This window comes from Glycine max, chromosome 1 (assembly GCF_000004515.6).
Source record: "Glycine max cultivar Williams 82 chromosome 1, Glycine_max_v4.0, whole genome shotgun sequence".
Taxonomy (NCBI): domain Eukaryota; kingdom Viridiplantae; phylum Streptophyta; class Magnoliopsida; order Fabales; family Fabaceae; genus Glycine; species Glycine max.
The window spans coordinates 45106450-45119142 of NC_016088.4; the positions used below are offsets into that span (position 1 = coordinate 45106450).

At 29.0% G+C, this 12693-nt stretch overlaps 1 protein-coding gene across 1 annotated transcript; it reads right to left on the minus strand.

Annotated features, from left to right (window-relative positions):
- Positions 1-1172: 1172 nt before the first annotated feature.
- LOC100811015 (uncharacterized) lies at positions 1173-3720 on the minus strand. Its single transcript, XM_041010702.1, has one exon. The coding sequence runs from the start codon at positions 3371-3373 to the stop codon at positions 1856-1858; it is 1518 nt and encodes a 505-aa protein (XP_040866636.1). The 5' UTR covers positions 3374-3720; the 3' UTR covers positions 1173-1855.
- Between the last annotated feature and the right edge of the window lie 8973 nt (positions 3721-12693).

Below are 12693 nucleotides of genomic sequence, written 5' to 3' on the forward strand. Positions count from 1 at the left end.
GAAAAAGTGGCATTGAATGTTCGGACTTTGCTACTGTTTAAGTGGGACATCGAATCTTCACCTTACACTTCATTTGTTATACTTTTTGCCAAATACCATGGATTGCATTGCTTCACTACCCTTCATACCTCTCTAGCTACATGCAACCTTAAAATCTTTCGTAAATTACATTAATCAGGTTTCATAAAATTATAGAAATATTTTTTATTTTTTTAATCATTAAAATTATCTTTGTTATAAAGAGTGTTAGTGTAAAATATAAAAAGATGTTAGTATAACATATAAGGAAATTTCAATATAATATTTTTAAACATAAAGAAGGTTAGTGTAAAAAAAATAGTATTATGTGTATTTTGGCAAAAAGTTCAATGCAAGTATAATTTCTTCTAAAATCTTTTAATAGAATTGGTAAATATTATTATAGGTAAATAGTACTATTTATTAGATTAATGGAACCTGCATTAACTCTCTTGTTTGTTATTGTCAATTGATTGTTATTAGAACCTGTACTATTGTGCAGGGTTCTCCTCTTACTATCAATAGAAGTTGCACTTTTGAAAACCATGTCCACAGAAGTGACAATTTAAAAACCGAGTATCAATATCAAACTGTTTCGCATGTGGCATTTCATTACAAGCTCATTATTCGTTCATAAATCAAGTACCAATAACAAACTTTTTTGCATGTGGCCTTGCATGTACTAGCTCATTAATTACTCATTTTCTATAAATGAATTAAAGAAAACCACATTTTAACAACCACAACCACGAAGCTGGAACCGATACACACTTAAATGCCATATTTGAACATTATCACATGGCTGCACTAATTAATAATATCCTGCTTTTGCTTTACTAATCATTAACAATAATAGTTTCAGATAAGACACACAATAAACCGCTGATAAGTGACTCATAACAAATCATTAACCTCAGAATACTACCAAGTACTTGGCTGATAAACTGCAACTTAGCACTCCAGAATATAAAGAAAACAATTACCAATTTACCGTATATATCAATCTCTTTGGGAAACAACGAACTAAAATCACTTAATTACTATTACTACTAATAGTATAAAGCAAAATTTTAGTTCTGTCCCTTTGGTTATTGTCAATTGACTGAATTCTCCGCAATTGGCGTTTTTGTTAGCAATATATATATATATATATGCGCGCGCGCCATGAAAGCAATTTCATGAAAGTCATCAACTGGGTGGAGTAATGATTTCAAGTTTTCGACTCCCAACCCACTATTGTCCAGCACTTCTGTTATAGCCACAGAAAAAGCCAATCCCATTTCAAGAAACTTTTAATTAAATATCCACATCAATTTTATTACCTAGTGCACTAGAATTAATTCAACACAGTAATATTATTTAGATATCCAATAGTGTAAATACTGCAAACACTTTTTTTTTCTCTATCTTTTTCTTTCTTTCTTTCTTTTTTTACATTATATCACTTTTCACATTCATACTCTGTCTTTTATCTCTTTCTCTCTTGAATGTGACCAACATGGAGTGTCCATTAATTGTTTTTCAATTCAATAGTAATTTGACAAAATGAACAATGAAAAATTCTTCTCAGAGACAAAATAACAGATTAAACTTTAAAGTATCCTCTGCTGCAATATGTACACAGATAAAACAAGAGAAATGTGTGACAAAAGGGATGGTTTTCATTTTCATTTTCTGCTGCAACTGTTACAAGTAGAGAAATTTAAAAAATAAAGAACTCTCTCTCTCTCTTCTCTATTGGCTTGGGAAAAAAAAAACTAAGAAGAAGAAGAAGAAACATGCAGAAGCTAAGAACATGTATATAGGGTTTGACCCATCCATCAGGAAATCTTACAAGTTAAAACCATTGATGAACAAGAACTCCACTTTGTCTGAGAGAAGTGAAGAGCTGCAAGCACTGATCATAAGTTTTCTCATACTTGGGACTCCTCTGCCCAGGGCAACACCTCTGCCACCTATTGTAATGGCACTCCAGAAAAATCTCATCCACCAAACAGATAGCCCCAGTTTCAAACAACCTTGGAATCAAATCAAACTCAGTACCCTCCACATCCATCTTCATCACAACAAAATCGTTCTCCGAAACCGTATTCTTCAACCATTCAGCGAAATCAAACCCCGAAATCTTCTCAAGCTCACCACCATCAAAACCACCTGAAGACTTCAATGGCTGAATCCTCCCCATTCCCCTGCCCTTCCCCTGAACCTTCTTCTCCCCCGGGTCGCGGTTAATCTCAAACACCAAACTCTCATTCCTCACCCATGCTGCATAAGGCAGCAATGTAACACCCTTTTTCGTTCCATACTCCTGATGAAACGTTTTATCAGCCTCAATTGCATACACATGAAAGGTCTTGTTCTGTTTCGGGTACTGCTTCCTAAACCAACTTCCAATGCTGGAGCCATAGCTTCTAGCTCCAACATCAATATACACATACCTATCCTTAAAGCTTATATCAACCATTGAAGATAGGTACTTTATGTTCTTCACGTTTCTCTTCAGAGTGATCCATGGCTTCAGTGGCTCCTCTTCAATCAAAGCCTCTGCATTTCTCACCTGCTTTTTTTTGTACTCTGGAACAGAGCATTTTCCATTGGAATTGGATTCAGAATCAATTGCGTGACGCACTTTCTTCACAACGATTTCTCTTATGTGAGGCATCGATGAATCAAACTCTAATATGTCGTTTACTTTCACCACATTGCAACAAAAATTGAACAAATCAACGAATGAATTGTAACTGTAAGTGTCATTGGCCTTTACATGGAACGCGGCAAACCCTTCGGGTTTGAGCGTCCGAAAGATTTCGGCTGCAAAATCCGCCGGCCGCGGCGAATTTTCTAGCGCGCCGTCGCCGGCGAACATGAAATCGAATGTGTCGTCCGCGAACGGAATCCGGCGAGCCTCGCCGGACTTCACCAGCGGCGGCGACGCCTTCTTCGAGATCCCGACGGCGTCGATTACTCCGATCCCGCGCAGCGCCATGACGTCGCGGCCGGTCGGCGTCTCCACGCAGAGCGCCTTCGCCGCCGGCGAGAGGAAGCCGCCGGAGATCATGTCCTGAAACGCCGACGAGTAGAACCGGACACCATTGATCCATTCCTTGCTGGCGTAGCGCTCCGGTGCCGCGCCGGCGCCTCCGACGGCGGCCTGGGCGGCGAGAGCGCCGGATCTAGTGCCGGCCTTGGCGAGGTTGATCGACGGAGAGAAGAAGCAGAAGTCGCCGACGGAGCAGGACTCGCCGGCGAGGGTGATGACGTAAGCGAACCGAACGACGACGATGAAAACGCCGAAGAGGAGTAACCGTACCAGAACGTTTCGGAGAAAGCCAGGCTTCCCTACGTTAGGCTCCATGGAAATAAATTGTGCACTCTTCTTTTCCTCACAGAAATTAATAACAATAATCAGAAAAATTCACAAAAGTGAATTGAATTGAATTAATTAAAAGAAGAAAAAGAAAAGGTTGGGTTTTTTTTCATATTTATCGGGAGCAGAAGCGAGCGGAGGTGTGGTTAGCGCCGATGAGAGAAGGTGTTTTTCGAAGAGAAGGGATTGAGAAAGAGAGAGGGGCAAAATGGGGATTCATGGTTTGTTTGTTTTTTTTTTTGGTTTGAGTTGTTCTATGGAACTGGTGAAAAAGAAAGAGAACGAGAACGAGAACGAGATTAGCGTTATGACTCGGTGGGTTTTTGGATGAAGTGAGTATGTTGAAGAAGATTATGATAAAAATATGAGGAACGTGGCGTGGAGGTAACTGGTGACCGGAATAGCCGGTTGATTATACGCGGAAGAAACTGCGTAAGGAAAGAGAGAAGGAACGATGCCGTGGGATCTACGGTTGACAAAATCAAAAAATACCATTTTCGTTTTTTTATTTATTTAATCTTATGTATAATTATTTTTTTCTTTAATCAGGAGATATATGAAATTTTCTATTATTTGATATTCAATTAGCTTTTCTTCCACCTTATTCGCCTATTTTAATTTAAAATAATATCTTTCGATCTTATGCGTAAGTCGAAAATCAAATTCCAAAATGAAATCAAGAAACTCAAGTGTTAAAATAATTATGCCAACAACTTTTCATATTTAATGTACAATTATAGAATTGAGTCATTTATAATTTAATCCTGAAATGATATGATGACAAGTTGTGTGATGTATGTAAAATCCAGAAACCCTGAATTTTTAGTTTGCTGCATAGTGGCAATGGCAAGTGTTGTGTTATTTTCACGTCACTATACAAAGGCCCATCTTATCCTATAAGTTAGTATATTTTTATCGTTGTAAAGTCAAAGTGCAACGGTTCTTTATTTTATTTTTTTTAAGCTGAAAGGAACCTTGTTCTTAAAATTTACTTTGTCTTTTTAGAATTTAGGGTATTAATTGAGTGCATTTATTTCTTATAAATAATTTTTCATTTTTCCTTAAAAAAAAGGAGTATTTCATTTTTTTTATTATTTATTTTTGATGAAATTTATAGATTTATTATAAAACCAGAATTCAATAATTACATTGTAATTTGTCATAATTTACTCGGATATTGTGGCAATTTTCTATAATTTATTATAATTCTTCAAATAAAATATTCAAAGACATTTTTTGAACCATGAACATATTTCTTTTAAGCATTGTAAATAACAGATTTTTTTTATTTCTTTTTTTTGTTTAAAATATTATGACTGTCTTCTTTTTTTGCATGTAATAGTAAGACTGTCTTGTAAGTTCTAAGTTCTACATTGCATTTTCACACTACTAAGCATTTTTTATTATTTTTTAATTAATCACACCATCAACTATTTTCTGTGATATTTTTCCTATTTGTAAGACCCGGTTCAATGTAGAGTAAACAGTATCTATGTACACTAAGAAAAACTTCTGTATCTGTAAATCAGAATAATGATCTAGTTTATAAGAGTTTTACAATTTTCACTTTTTATTAGGGATTTTGTTTAAATTCTCTTATTCCAAGAAACGTGAATTTCACTATCCTTTATATAAATATTCTACGTTCTAAAAAAATTTCTTTGTGAAATTTCCTTTTTTTTTCCTTTCTTATCTCTTGATTTAAATCTTTTTATCCCATGTCAAATTTCTTCATTTCACTCTTGATTTATTCATCTCTTTTTTAATTTAAATAAATTTCTCTTCTTTTTTTCAATTTCATGAGATTTTCTCTGATTTTTTCATCTTAATTTATTCATCTCTTTCTTAATTTGAATTAATTTATATCTATGTTTTTCAATTTCACGAGATTTTCTCCGATTTATCAAAAGATAAATTATCCTTATCCCTTTTAATCTTCATGTTAATTTAAATTTTTTGTCTCTTAATTGATTTAAATTATTTTATCTCTTAACTTATTTAAATTATCTTATCCTCTCATCTTTGATTATGTGAGGATAAATTATCGTCAATTTTTTCTTAAAGATAATTATTTATCAGTTTCTTTTCTCCTGTATAATAAATCATTAATATTTTTTATTTTGATTAAATCGAATCATAAATATGATATATTTATTTAATATATCATCAATATATAATTTAATTAATTAAAATATCAAAAATAAAAAATGTAATTAGGAAAAAATCATCAATAATTTAAAATATAGAGATCAAGTATTTCTATTTTAAGATAGGGATCAAAATTATGGATTAAACAAACTAAGAAAATCAAAATTATATTTAGGCCAAAAAAATTATAATTATAAAGAAAAAATAAATAATTAAATATTTAAATTATTTTATCTTTCCCAATGATGTTTCTTATTACAACAAATGACGTGAGAATTGTCTAAATAAGCATATCATCTCTAAATGGTAACCCTACTAATCTCCATGACCTTTATCGAAGAACTCCATATAATTAGTCCTTTTATATTTTGATGTAGGAAAATTATTTTTTAATATAATGATAAAATTAATGTATATACATTTTAATTACGTTGAAAAATTTGAAAATAAATTTATCTCTGGTTTAAAATAAATAAATCTACGGCGATGGGATTATGGGAAGCTCAATCACAGTACAAGCTTTAATTGTAAATCCATTTACTGTCGAGGCCGTGTTTGGATTTTCATCTTCTGCGGCGGTGATATTAAGCATTCAGCACATGCATATATAACCAAAACAATTTAATTAAACCAACTTTCAGAAGTAAAACTTAAATCTCGGATCTGCCTTCAATTTATTTCATTTTTTTTTCTCTCCCGCCACAGAATCTAAATTCCTTCATTAATTAAAGATAAGGTCAAAATTAAACTTCGTATCTTAGCAATATAATTATGGCAACACATTAGTTAAAAAATTAAAATATAATTATTGAAGATATAACAATTAATATGATTGAAGTCATAATTTTAATTGAAAAATTATGTCTTAATTTCTTAAACAAGATTTCTAAAATACTTATTAATAATACCTAGTAAGTTATATTTATTTCTTAATAATGGAGATACCCATATCAACTATTAAAAATATATTTTAGTTTTGTGGAAAGAATAATAATATTCACATGATGAATCTGAAGATCTGGCACAAGACTATTGATTGTTTATCAGAAAATACGAAAGTCAAATCGTTGAGAATGATGAGTACTGAGCAGAGAGTAATCATTAAAAATATACCGTAGTTTTCTAGAAAGAATATCATTCAGACCATTAGAAAGTTTTAGATGAATATGAAGATCTGACAGAAGACCCCAGACTAATGACTAATTATCAGAAAATATGCAAGTCAAAATAGTTGAGATGAGAGTGGCAAAGTAGCAGCCTGTTCTCACATGCCCACGAGAGAAGCTCACGTGAGATAACTCCAAAAGAAAATACAGAAAGAAAAGTTAAGAAAAATAAATATTAAGATAAAATATATTTGAAGTTTCGATAAAATTTGAAAAATATTAATTTCATTTTTATTACAAATTGTATTAATTTGATTCTTGTGAAAATAAAATAAATAATTTAACACAGATAAAACTTCTAAAATAAATTAAATCATTTATGGTGGTTAAATATTTAAAAAAATTGTAATTTTTCTCACTACTTATGTGATTTTCTTATATTTTCTGATGAGATTAAAGAAAATATGAAATAATACTGATTTATAAGTATCTTTTGAGTGTGTTAGTGGAGATAGAAAAAAATAAATAAATTTATCGTGTTATTCATGCCAAGAAACTTTGTAACAGATAAAATCAATAAAAATATGTTTTATTTTTTACTAGATTAAATTAATATGAAAATTTAATGAGAATGAAATTAATATTTTTAAATTTTACAAGATCTCAAACATATTTTATCATAAATATTATTTTAATAAATAAAAATTAATTATCTTTAACAAAAAAATGAATTATTTTTTATATCTTACAATATAAAATTAGTAACTGAATACTGGATAAATGAGCAAGTTTGTTATGTTTTATATCTTCTTTGTTTTGAAAGAATATATGTTGTCTCATAGCGTCAATTACATTATAAAAACAAAACTTGAATTATAAGACTTGTCACGTAGTATCAAATATATCTAATTATAAATATTCTATTGTAATTGTTAGTTTCTATTACTTGGAATGATAGTAATAGCTAAATCAAGTGGTGGGATATTAAAAGTGGTTAATAGGTTAAAATTAAGGTTAAATCATTTTATTAAGGTTAAAAAGAGCATAGTTACTAATTCACAAAAGGAAAAAAAAAAAATATTGGGGTCAAACTTTGCCATGAGATGGATTTGAGAGTATGCGACTGGACATTTTGTTTTTATCGTATGTTACTTATGTTATTGTTGGGGAGAGGAAGAAGAGGGGGCAAATGAGGAATGACAGAAATAGGTTTATGCTGCAAAGGGGAAAAGAGGAAAGAGAAGACTGGATAAGGTTCGCCTAATTAAATAAAAAAAAAAGTAGAAATTATATGCGAATATTTCTACCTTTTATATACTTTATTAATATCTATAATTATTTTAATATTATTATATCGTATTATCTATTATATTTTTGTTTTTATTTTTCTGTTTTTTATTCAATGTTAAATAGAGTTAAAGTTTCACAAATTACTTTTTTTAAAAAACAAACTCTATCAAAGTAGGTAGGGGAGAGGAAGGCTTGGTTCATATAAAATAATTTTTAATATTTAATAATATCTAATTTATTGTAAATTATAGAAATTTAAATATATTTTTAAAAAATTATATTAAAAAATTTAAATTCACATTAAATTAATTCGTTTGTTATTGCTTATAAGGAAATAGTATGATATGTATTTTTACTTTATCTTCTATTAATCCAAACAAGAAAATAAAATTTTCTCTACTGTTTTTTTATTTTATTTTAAGCTAAATAATTTATTTGATCTTTTATCTTATTTTCTTTTTCAACTTATAGGAATATTCGTGACTCAATTTGATTTGATTTTTCATAAAAAAATCACTCAAACAAAACTTGTAAAACATATGCAATTTAGTTTGGTTCGGTTTTTATTTAAAATAAAATCTGAATCATACTAAACTAATATTTGCAGTTTGGTTCAATTTATTTTTGTGATTTTTACTAAAATATTATTTCAATAAATTTATATACTTTTTTTTTCATCTTTTAAATTAAATTATATTAAAAAATTACTAATAACAATAAACGAAACTTATTAATATGTTAAATCTTTTACAATAAAAATATGTCAAATTTTAATTCATTTTAATCAAAAATATTTTTAAAAGGCAGTATGAAAAATAAAGAAAGTGATATATATTATATAAGAAGTTTCATATACATAACCTTACAAAACATTATAAAACTCAAGTGGTATAGGCATAAAATGCATAAAACTCAAGTGACATAGGCATAAAATGCATAACACTTAACTAATATAAGTGTTAGGATTTAGTTTAGTTTGATTTCAAAAACACAAATAGCAAACCAAACCAAACTGATTGGTTTGAGACAAAAATCATCTAGACAAATCCAAAAAGAATTAGTTTGATTTTTTTTTTTTTGGATCAATTTGAAATTAAACAACCTTATTAGTTTGGTTCTTTATCTTTTAAAAAGTTTAATATCATCCTTTACCTTACTTCTTTTATTCAATTTAATCATTTATCTTTTTAAAAAGTTTATTTGGTTGTTCAATCTATTTAAGATGATTGACTTCGATAATAATTTAACAATAAAATTTTTGATTCAGTTTTCTTCCATCTCCCATCATTTGACCTTTATTTGATTTATTCAATCTAAACACATTTTTCTATTTTATTTTTACTCTATTTTTTTCTTTCTATTTTATTTTTCATCAAAATAGAGTTTGAAGTTACTATAATTATTTATTTTATACTTCCTCCATCTCAAAAATAATTATTTATTTTATGTTATTCCACGATTGTTTTGTAAATCAAACATTAAATAAATATTACAATTTTTCTTGCTTTGTTCAAAATCATAGTTTTAAACATATCAAACACACCTTTAATATAACATAGGCTCACCTTTGTGATCCACAAGCCCATTTTCGAACAACCCAGTCAAAATATCTTTCGGCTAGTAATTTTTTTCAAAGCAAATTCTCTCATAATCATTTTGCGTATATGACACGGTGGATTCTAGTGTGGACCCTATTATCATATGGTCCATCGTTGGAACATTATGTTTTAGCCGTTAGATATCAAATGAACGGTGAGATTAGCATATGCTGACGTGTAAATACAATAAGTATTATAGTTAAATAATATAGGCTTATTAGATGTATTGGCGTTTTTAACCCTCGGGACATGAAAGGTATTATTCATTTTAGGAAGACCATCATGTGTCATTCTGAAACATTGCTTTTTAATTGGGCATTTTATAACTTATAAATACTTTGAAGAATCTCCAATCTCTTGATTATGGGCTTCATCGATTGTTTCTTTGTATATGATATTGTAGTTTTAAGCAAATTAGGATTTGAAGAATTTAATTTTACTTTTATCAGTGAGCATCATGTAAAGTGTATTCTTTTCTTCAAGGCAAAGTTTTAGCAACAAAATTGTGAAGGAGCTTCGATCTCTCAAGCAATTCAGTGGTCCAGATCCAAATTATAATGATATATGTGTATAACTGCAAAAAAGAATGTGTATAGATGGAAAAGAAGGTAAATTAGAAATTGAAGTTTGAATTTGGGAAGAAGGTAACAATCCCCAAATTGCACCCACACAAAACACAATGAGGCACCGTTTAAACCAAATACAAGAAGAAGAAAAAACTATCAAATTCTTTAGCTGAATCAAATTGACCTTCTGCTTCTTCAGCAAATATCAGCTGCCCCAATGATGAGTTTGAAGGTCCATATTAAATATATTCTATTTTTATTAATAATTTTTATTTATTATAATTTTGGTTCAAACTTTTTAAAAGATTCATGTCTATTTTTTTTTCAGATATATTATAAGTATTGATTTTTATTTTTAATAAAAAAAATTTTGTCATTTTCATAAAATTTGGTGAGAACTTCTCTCTAAATTTCTTGTTGAATCAATCTCAGATTTATCAAATAATCCTTATAATATCTATTTTGACTTATTTCTTCACTAGAAGTGAAACGCCATCGTCCAAATATCCGTAACATGTATTGGACGATCCGCTCCTAGTCAGCATCACATATTAAATTTCCAATTTGGACTCTCGTAATAGAACCGTATGTAACACACCAAGAAATCGATGCCGAATGGAGTATGCCATAGTCGCCTTTTTTTGCCGAGAAGAGAAAAGGGGGTCACACAATATATATTCAATATGGCCTCAAAACTCTTGTATTTCATAAAGGGGCTTAATAGACATCTAGCATTTAACACAGGGATTCAACAGAAATTTTACAATTCACAAGAAAGGGTATATTAATCATTTTCCTAAAATTCATTGATTTGAAATTAATTTTTTAATGTACTAGAGCTACTTTATTCACTGGACCACGTGTGCACCATTTGAACTACATGTCCACAGTAGAAGCGGCCATTTTCTTCTCCTAAGAGCAACTTCAAAATGTTTATAGTATAATATATATGTCTTCTATGCACCATTCTTTACTAAATTCTTAATGAAGAATTAGATGCAAAATTAATTTAATTGGTAGAAACGCGGCCTAATTACTTTTCATTTATATTTACATAATCACTTTATTACAAATCTAAAGATACCTTAAATTCAATCCATTGTCGATTTAAAAACTTTATTAGTAAATGATATGCAAGTCCTTATGAATGTTTTTAGACCTTAAGACATGTTTAAGTCATAATAAGTCTCATGATCTAAATCACCTCAAACTTTTTTTCCTTTTGGTATAAAAGAAATTTAAGGACAAAAAATATACAGATTATCAAAACTAACAATAAAAAATATGAAATCCTAGGATTTGCCATACTTTTGCTATTAATTAGATGAAAATTGATTTAAAGACTCGATTTTATTAATTAAAAAATATAAAGACTAAATTTAACAATTAAAATTGCATAGGCCAAAATAACACACAATAATACCCATACAGACTGAAAGTACAAGTAAAAAAAGAAAAAGACAACTCAAGTTTGTTAATGCTATTTTTTTATTCATTTTTAACTCTTAACTTTTTATACTAAGAAAACGTTACTTTCGCAAACATAAATTTCAGTTTTAACTTTCAACATAAGGAAAAGGCAAGGGTGAAAAACTAATCATACCGACATTGTTTAAATTTAACCATATCATCCCTTCGATTCCATATAAGAAAAAGGTGAGAGAAAAAATAAATAACATAAATGTTTAATGATAATAAAATATTTTTATATTATTATTTAATTATAAATCATTGATAATATGATTTTATTTTTAAAGTAATTATTATAAAAATCAATAAATTTATTATATTAGATGACAGCATAAACCTTTGTACACTTTCGGTGCATAACTATTTTTCTTGTAATATAATGAGTTTAATTAATGTTTATGCACATGTAAAATAATTTTACATTATAATCCAATCATAAATTATTGTTTGAATTATTTTAAGATAATTATTTTAAAAACCAATAACTTACCATACATGATAAGTGATGATTGGGTGATTTTGTAAAATATTTTACATTCTCCGTGCATAATTTTTTCTCATATAATATAATTGTTTAATTTTTTTAGGATAAATAATCAAATTCATTCCCAAAAGTGTGATGCTATAACAAATTAGTTCTCGGAAGATAAAAAATACAGTTTTAATCTCTGAATGTAAAAAGTACAACAAATTAATCTTATCATAAATTTGTAGGATCATTTTATCATTAAATTATAATATTCAAAATCAATTTGACAATAAACTATGTTTTTTGAAAATCGATTTAACATTAAATTTATAAATTAGAGACCAATTTATCACTAAATTATGTGTCCAACTAATTTATTTCACTTTTTACACATTCAAATATTAAATTTAAGATTTTCATCCTTCAAAAATCAATTGTGAGCGCCTCACGTTTTCATGAACCAATTTGAGTATTTTTATTTTTTATTCATTCATTTATTCATTTCACACGCAAAATATGTATTGTTTTTCATGTCTATTCCTCTAACGCACTCTTCCCGCCAATCCAATAACGGCACGTTACATATTGAACCCTTCGTGCAGTTCACGCGCTCTCTTATTGGCTCAAAACCGAAACTTCGTTAACTCCTGTAATGATTCGC